We start from the raw sequence: 9,222 nt of genomic DNA, 5'->3' as shown, positions 1-9,222 counted from the left end.
TTTTGTGATGAGTAGAAAAATTATTTTTTTAAATTAATGTTTTTACTGTATTTATTATATATTTAGAGAAGTTATTTCTTTAATTAATATTTTTATTGTATTCATTATATATTTCTAAATTAACGGGACGAACTAGTCTAATTTTATATTTTTTATATCAAAGCACCAATATCTAATATGTTTATAGGAAAATTATATACTTTAAATAACAACCACTGATAATATATTTTTATACATCGTAATTAAAATTGATAAAGTATAATAAAATATAGACACATGTTTTCACTGTGAATTAAGAGAAAGAAGGATACCTACATAATAATAAATTAATAATAATAATAATAATAATAATAATAATAATAATAATAATAATAATAATACAAGTTGAATCCGTAATTAAAAAATGCCTTTGAAGAAAAAAATGAACTATTAATGTTTTAAAATTGTAATCTCTCTTCATCTCTCCAAATAGGAAACTCTCAAATAATCCAAACTAATATATAAGGAAGCTCTCAAATATATATTGAACTTGTAGTCTCACAAACTAAACAACAGAACCTTTGTAAGAGAAACATTAAATCAAGCATGTCATCATCTTCATCAATGACATTGAAAGATTCTTACATTGTTACACCAAAGGAACCAACATGGTGTGGTTGTTTACCATTATCCGAATGGAGTCAAGTAGGAATGATAACTCACGTTCCACTTATTTACTTTTACCGCCCCCCGCCAAATTGGCTTATCCCCCCTACTAAAATTGCCACCACCTTGAGACACTCATTAAGCAAAATTCTAGTTCAATTTTATCCACTTGCTGGTCGTTTACAAAGGAAAAGTAATGGTCGTTTTGATCTAGAATGCAATGCAATGGGTGTTCAATTCATGGAAGCTGAAACATCGTTAGCATTAACTGATCTCGGTGATTTTTCACCTTCTTCGAATGATTATTGCCATTACCTTTTCCCGCGCGTTGACTATACGCTCCCAGTGCAAGAACTTCCTTTGCTTATTGTTCAACTCACAAAATTCAAATGTGGTGGCATTAGCATTAGTTTCTTAATCTCTCACATAGTTAGTGATGGACAGAGTGTGATGCATTTTATTTTTGAATGGGCTCAACTTGCACGTGGAGAATCTTTGAAAAGGGCGCCATTTCTCGATAGAAATGTGTTGCATGGTGGAGAACCATGCAATAATGCCAGCGGATGGGAGTATAATCAACTACCGCTTTTGTTGGAAAATTTGGATAGTAATGTTGATGAAAGGAAGGAGAAAACAAAAAATGCTATACTCAAAGTGAGTGAAAAACAAGTTGAAAAGTTGAGAAAAATAGCGAATGAGAGTTGGAATAAATCTAGTAATGATCGAGATTATTCAAGGTATGAAACGATAACCGCTCATATTTGGAGAAGTGCATGTAAAGCTAGAGGCCATAAAAATGACCAACCAACTGCGATTGGCGTTTGTGTTGATTGGAGGAGTCGCGTTAAACCTAATTTACCAAAAGAGTATTTTGGAAATGCAATATTAGATGTGTTGGCTACTAGTATGGCTGGTGATTTGATGTCTAAGCCATTAGGATATGCTTCAAGTAGGATAAGAGAAGCAATAGAGCAAGTAAATGATGAGTATGTGAGGTTGGGGGTTGAGTATTTTAAAAAGCAACATGATTTGACTAAGTTTCAAGATATTCATGATATAGGGAGTGGTGAAGAGGTGTCTTTTTATCGAAATCCTAATTTAGGGGTCGTTAGTTGGTTGGAATTACCAATTTATGGAATGGATTTTGGATGGGGAAAAGAGATTTATATGGGGCCAGGATTTCATGAAGAACTTGAGGGAGACTCGTTGATTCTTCCTAGTCCTCATGATGATGGGTCTTTGTTGATTTATATTTGTCTCCAAGAGGACCATATGGATAAATTTAAGAGACATTTTTATCAAGGTGTTGAGTTTGAATTCCTTCAAGGACGATTGTAAAAGAATTATTTATGGCAGTTAAATTTTCTCTTTCAACGATGTTATATCTTGTTATTAGTGATTTTATTCATCTATTAAGAGAAGTGAATTTTTTAATACTTTTTTATAGGGGTGAAATAAACCTCTAAAAATTTGAAAATGACATTCGTAGATGCATTTTCGAACGCACTCAATATTTTATTTTTAGGAAATTTTTGAATATGTGTATCTGAAATAATTCAATATTTTGTCTTAAGCAATATTTTGTCTTAAGATTTTTCAGAAGTGAATATCCAAACTAATAGAACGTTAAGAATTGTTTATAATCAAAGTGCATCAATTGTATTAATTATAATACATAAAATACAACTTAAAATAACTAATATGGTCTCATTAAACACATATTATAATACATAAAATATTTTTTCAATAAAAGAGAAATTAAGACAAAATTCTCTTAATTAAGAATGAATGTTGTCAATACTGCTTCATCTTCTCTACTCAATCAAGTGTCTCTTTATATTCTTCTATGGGTAAAAAAATTCTTGCTTTCAAACCATTAACCTTTTATGTATAAAACTCTCATTTTGATAAAATTCCCAAAACTTTCAATGTATAAAATAAAAATCTCATATTTCTCCACCTGCGAATGATTTCAAAATTAAGTAACCCTGTCACTACAATTCATGTTATAACATGATTCTAGAGGAGGAAAACCTTCTACAAATTCATATCCCTTAATTGTTTTCAACAAAAAATAAAACTCAACACAGAAAACCCAAAAATAGAGCCTAATTTAAAGTCATAAATAATAGAACATCTGTCATGAAAACTATTTGGATTGTTAGCGCCTAAGATATGGATGAATACAAGAGCCTTCAACAAAAATGATAGATACAAAAAGGCCATTGAAGAATCTCATAACAAATAAGTCATGTAATACTGATTGGTGAATTCTAATTGGATGACAGTGTATATATATATATATATATATATATATATATATATATATATATATATATATGGTTTGGTAATTTAATTGATATTGTTGTCTGTACAGCTCAAAATATATAACAAATTCTTACCTACATAAACCATTCAAGACTTTACTAAAAGAGTTGTCCTGACTATTGAATAGAAATATGATTGAAATTTTACGAAGGCTCTCATAGTTATCGATCGGTAAATCATAAAATATTTCATCATGATTTGATTTCTTGCTAGAGGTAAATTACTATTTTTCTAGTACACAAAATAATAGTCCAAGCTCCTTTTTGAATGACAAATTTATACTAAAACAAAATAATTAAATATTACAAATACAGATACTCCCTGCTGTTTTCAAAACATTCATTTTACAACTTTGATAGAGTCTCCAGCTCAAGATCTTCATAAAAATGTCTTTTAAAGGCATCCATATAGACCTCTTGCAAGCAAATATAAATCATCAAAGATCCATCATCATGAGAACTAGGAAGAATGAATGATTCTCCTTCAAGCATGTCATGTATTCCTGGCTCCATATAAAGCTCATTCCCCCATCCAAAATCAAGTCTGTGAAATGGCAATGTCAACCAACTAACCACTCCTAAATTAGGATTTTGATAAAAAGGCACAATATTACCACTCACAATCTCATGAAGATTTTGAAAGTTAGTCAAATCATCTAGCTTCTTTAAGTACTCAGTCATCAACCTCACATATTCATCATTCATTTTCTCAATTGTTTCCTTTATCTTACTTGAAGCATACCCTAATGGCTTAGAGATCAAATCACCAGCAAGACTAGTAGCCATTAGATCATATACAGCATTTCCAAAATACTCTTTTGGTAAACTAGGTTTCACACGACTTCTCCAGTCAACAATGACACCTAGCATGGTTGGTTGCTCATTTTTATGCCCTCTAGCTTTACATGCACTTCTCCACATATGACCGGCTATCGTTTCATATCTTGAAAAACCTCGATCATTACTATGTTTATTCCAACTCTCATTCGCTATTTTTCTCAACTTTTCAACTTGTGCTTTATTTAACTTGATTTTTTCCACCCTTGTTTTTTTCTTGCTTTCTTCAACCTTACCATCTGAATTTCCCAACAAAACCGGAGGTTCATTAAACTTCCACTCATTAACACTATTGCATGGTTTCTTATCATGTAACATGGTTCTATCAAGACATGGAACCCTTTTCAAAGGCTCTCCCCGTGCAAGCTGAGCCCACTCATTGAGAAAATGCGACGTACTTTGTCCATCGACAACAGCATGTGAGATTAACACACTAATGCTAATGTCACCACATTTGAATTTGGTGAGTTGAATCAAAAGCAAAGGAAGCTCGTGAATTGGGAGCGTGTAGTCAACATGCGGGAAAAGGTAACGATAGTAATTGTTTGAAGAAGGTGAAAAGTCACCTAGATCAGATAATGTTGATGAGGATTCTGCTTCAATGAACTCAACACCCTTTGCGTTGCATTCCAAGTCAAAACGAGAATTTTCTTTCGATCGTAAACGACCAGCAAGTAGATAAAAATGCATCAAAACTTTGCTTAGTGAGTGTTTCAAAATGGTGGCAATTTTAGTGGGGGAGGTAAGCCAGTTTTGTGGGGGGCGGTAAAAGTAAAGAAGTGGAACATGGGTCATGAATCCAACTTGATCACATTCTGTTAATGATATACAGCCACTCCATGTTGGTTCTATTGGTTTCACAGTGTAACAACCTTTCAAAGTTATAGCTGATGACATGGTTGATTTAATGTTTCTTTCACACTAGTTTTGATGCATTTATTTGTGAGACTTACGAGTTCAATATAGGTGTCTTTTATATACTAGTATGAGGTTGGAATATTTGAAGGAAAATGATATGTGTACACCATATCATACACCTTACACCGTATTATTACACCGTATTATATACATATGATGTATGTCTCCTCTTTTTTAATAATTTAACTCACCTTGATTTCTGTGTCAAGAAATTTTTCTTTGTTAAAATTTAAGGTGTATGATACGGTGTAGCGCACAAAGAGTGTAAAGATAGCATACCTCATATTTGAAATATCATTTTTGTTCTATCTATAAGTTCTATTTATCTTTCTAATAAATATGAAACAATGAAGTGAAAATAAATAGACCCATTAATAAAAAATTTAAATTTTAGAAACTTATTATTATAATAAATTTTCGTGTTAATTTAAATAAAATAAATAAAATTTATTTAATAAAATATTTATTAATATATATTTTTTTATAATTATCACATTTGCCTTTAGTTGAAATTTGAAGCCAGCTGGGGCGCATGTATATATCTTAAATCATGCTATTTTCTTATCAAATCTAGTGTAAGCATAGCAACACTCTAATTAGAAGTCTCCTTTCCTGACATAGTTTTTGTACTTTTGTCTTTTGCATTTTTCTTATCAATTTAAAACCACAAAATATCTTTATTTCTCTCAACTAAGCGGAGCATCATTGTACGTACATGTGTCATTTTTTCTTACGAATAAGTGAATAGAAAAAAAGCACGCTGACACATAGGACGTACTCTTCTGCTTTTTCCATGTGCGCTAGCTGGCTTCAAAGTTTTAACAAAAAAAATCATTGTACGTTCTCGGTTTTATTAGTGTGATATCCGTGCGTCCGCACGGGTAACCGCTATGGACTTGTTATTTTGTTCAATATTAATATTATTGTAGAGGTAAATGTCTTAATAATAGATGTAAAATATAGAAATTTCTGTTTATTAGGTAGGGCTAAAGTTTGAGATATTTTGATCAATAAACATCATTTTCTGTAAATATTCAATATTTCGATCAGTAATTTCATGTTCCAGTTAATATTTAATATTTTGATCAGTAATTTATGTTCTCGTTAATATTGAATATTTTATTCAGTAACTTCATGTTCCTGTTAATATTAAATATTTTGATCAGTAACTTCATGTTTCTGTTAATATTTATTGTTTTGATCAGTAACTTCATGTTCCCGTTAACATTCCAAATTTGTTCTCACTAGTATTCAAAAAATTCATCAGTAACTTAATGTTTATGTTAATATTCAAAATTTTGATCATTAACTTCGTGTTCCCGTTAATATTCAAAATTTTGTCAATAACTTCGTGTTCCCGTTAATATTCAATATTTTGTCAATAACTTCGTGTTCTCGTTAATATTCATTATTTTGATCAATAACTTTGTGTTCCCGTTAATATTCAAAATTTGTTACCGTTAATATTCAAAATGTTGATCAGTAACTTAATGTTTCCGTTAATATTCAAAATTTTGATCAGTAACTTCGTGCTCCCGTTATTATTCAATACTTTAATCAATAACTCTGTACTGCTGTTAATATTTAATATTTTGATCAATAACTCTGTGTGCCCGTTAATATTCAATATTTTGATTAATGAACTTCATTTTTCCATTAATATTCAATATTTTGATCAATAATTTCATGTTCCCGTTAATATTCAATATTTTCATCTGTAACTTCATGTTCTCGTTAATATTCTATACTTCGCTCAGTAACTTCATGTTACCGTTAATATTCAATATTAGGTGGTTAGCATACAAGAATTTCTCTCTCAAGTGTGACAATTTGATCAAAACGTGTTACATGTGTCATTTTTTCTTACCAATCAGTGAATAGAAAAAAAAAACACGCTGACACTAGGGCTGGACATCGGTTCGGTTCGGTCCGGGTTCGGGCCCAAAACATAAAACCGGACCAACCCACGGGTGGAAATGATGAACCCAACTTCCGACCGGTTCAATATTCGGTTTTTTCGGGTCCGGTTTAAATCGGTTCGGTTATATACCTCGGTTAATTTCGGACTTGAATAATTTGATTGGATATTAAATAGTTTTTCTTTAGAACTTTCAAATTGGGCCCTACATGGTCCATTATAACATATTAACAGTTAATTTATATATTTCTTATTCGTCCATAATAAATTGAGATTTTTTTAATTTTTCAATTTTATTACTAATAGGTTAATTATCAAAATTAGATAAATCAAAAAATATATAACTAAATGGCTCATATATATTAATCTATTTATAACATTTTTAATTCATTTATAACATTTTAATAATTCTATTTTGAGGATGTATTTCACACTGTTCATGTCAAAGGAATTTCACACTGTCCATGGTTATATCATAAAAATTCCATAAAAATTCAGAGTCTGTAATTTCATTCAAAGGCCAGATATTCCCAACATTCCCAAATTGCTTCTCTGATGGAGAGCAAAAAACCAGCAGCAATCTTGTTGACAATTTCTTCAATCTGAAGAATAGTTTCAAAGAGAAAGAGAAAGAAATCAATACTCAAGTAACAGCTTTTAATTATAAGGAAAATTAAAAAATAGTATAAATCTGAACAGAGAAACCATCTGTATTATACCATCTGTATTATTTTTTATGAAAAGATTAAAATTCAAAATTATTGTGAAACCTTTTGAAAAGCTTATTCGCTTACAAACTAACAGATTAAAAAAGTATTATTTTTAATTAAAATCAATTAATGAAACATTTTAATATCATTTTAATATCACAGATCTACATTAAGAAATCACAGATCTACAGAAATAATACTTATGAAACTAATATCACACATATTAGAGAATATCATTTTAATATTTCAGATTCAAGAATAAAAAACTAGAGTCATATAATCACCTTGGTTAAAGGTTATAGGGGTTTCTTTCTAACAACCTCTTCATTTTGAAATTAACTTCATATTCTTCATCTCAGAATAAGTATTTAGTTCTTCTGAATACTGAATCTTCAAGATTGAAAATGAAATCTTGGTTAGGCTGTGGAAAAGATACAAAACGCATAATATAGGAGAGAAAGATAGTAAAAACACATTCAAAATTAATCATCAGATATGAGGTAGAGAAGAAAGGAACCACGGAGAAATACTACCAATACTACCTTGTTGAGTTTCTGAATCAGAGAGAAAAACAGAGACAAATAATTGTATTTGGAAACGGCTAGGGTTTGCTCACTAATCTTACTAAGGGTGATATATATAGCTAGGTTAATGTATACTGGGCTTCAAATTTTACCCAGTCCAGCCCAGTATTAACAACAGAAATAAATCATTTGCGGTCGGATTCGGTTTTCGTTGGGTTGATTTGGCCGAACCGAACCGAACCGCTCCGAACCGCTATTATCCAATAAAAGCCGAACAGACCATCCGCTGGACCCGAAACCCGAAGTTAACCCGACCGAATCCATTCGGTTTGCAAGGGGTCGGACGGTTAGCATCGGTTACATTTATCTTGTCCACCCCTAGCTGACACATAGGACGTACTCTTCTGCTTTTCCCATGTGCACCAGCTGGCTTCAAAGTTCTAACCAAAAAATCATTGTACGTTCTCCGTTTTATTTTAATTTTATTATTATTATAATTTGATGAATTTTCAATATTTCTTATGTAGTTACTTAATGTGAGGTCGTTTTCGATATTATCCACATGTGAGGATATTTGCAATTTTTTCTTTTAGAAAATATATTTTATTTAGGTTGAGATATATGAATGTTGTTTATAAATTACACTTAGTTTTAATTTTCACACTCACTTCGGTTCATACCACCAAAGACATGATAATAAAATGAGTATAGACTATTGATCCATTGTGCAATTTTCTATACTGATATTTATTTATATTTTCTCGATCCATTGTACAATTTTTTATACTGATATTTATTTATATTTTCTCTCATATTTTATTAATATGAACAAATTATTTATATTTATAACTCAATAATTTGTTGTTGTTATACGAAACGAATTGATGGAAAACTAATTGAATTAAATAATTATAAAATTAATCAAAAAATTTAATTGTATGAGATTTGGATCCTCTCAGGCCCTTTCTTTTATGTTTTTATCATGCTCTAATCGCATCCATTGATCCATTATAGCTCACAAACGAAGGCTCGTTTCCATCAACTCAGGTTAAAGTTGACACTACTACAAATAATATTTTTTATGACAAAGCTTTCACCTCGAACATGATAAAAACCGAGAGTATAGTTCTTGGGTGCACCACGTTTACCTAAACTAAAACTATGAACTCTATATTCTGGGAGTCCTCAATAACGGCACTAAAAACTTGATCGGTAAATTAACAAGGGTACTAATCGGCCAAACTAGTAATAATGGGAAATCCCAAAGTATCGATCTCGAGGACTGCGTGGTGAGATATTGTAATAGTTTCAATTCAACTAAACAAAAGTAATTGGGGGTTTTG

At 30.8% G+C, this 9,222-nt stretch overlaps 2 protein-coding genes and 1 long non-coding RNA gene across 3 annotated transcripts; 1 reads left to right on the top strand and 2 right to left on the bottom strand.

The window, feature by feature from the left end:
* The first annotated feature begins 549 nt into the window (after positions 1 to 549).
* LOC131628425 (spermidine hydroxycinnamoyl transferase-like) lies at positions 550 to 1,993 on the top strand. The gene has a single exon (XM_058899258.1). The coding sequence runs from the start codon at positions 586 to 588 to the stop codon at positions 1,981 to 1,983; it is 1,398 nt and encodes a 465-aa protein (XP_058755241.1). The 5' UTR covers positions 550 to 585; the 3' UTR covers positions 1,984 to 1,993.
* Positions 1,994 to 3,124: 1,131 nt separating this feature from the next.
* On the bottom strand, positions 3,125 to 4,773 carry LOC131628424 (spermidine hydroxycinnamoyl transferase-like). Its single transcript, XM_058899257.1, has one exon. It carries the CDS (start codon positions 4,704 to 4,706, stop codon positions 3,318 to 3,320), a length of 1,389 nt encoding a protein of 462 aa, XP_058755240.1. The 5' UTR covers positions 4,707 to 4,773; the 3' UTR covers positions 3,125 to 3,317.
* A 2,234-nt stretch (positions 4,774 to 7,007) lies between these two features.
* LOC131628423 (uncharacterized) lies at positions 7,008 to 8,029 on the bottom strand. Its single transcript, XR_009291797.1, has 3 exons — positions 7,898 to 8,029; positions 7,640 to 7,745; positions 7,008 to 7,247 (listed from the first exon to the last, which is right to left on the bottom strand). It is a non-coding gene; the product is annotated as an uncharacterized LOC131628423 (long non-coding RNA).
* Positions 8,030 to 9,222: the final 1,193 nt, after the last annotated feature.

The sequence above is a fragment of the Vicia villosa genome, unplaced genomic scaffold (assembly GCF_029867415.1).
Source record: "Vicia villosa cultivar HV-30 ecotype Madison, WI unplaced genomic scaffold, Vvil1.0 ctg.000455F_1_1, whole genome shotgun sequence".
In the NCBI taxonomy this organism is placed as follows: domain Eukaryota; kingdom Viridiplantae; phylum Streptophyta; class Magnoliopsida; order Fabales; family Fabaceae; genus Vicia; species Vicia villosa.
This window is presented reverse-complemented; position numbering and strand designations above follow the sequence as displayed.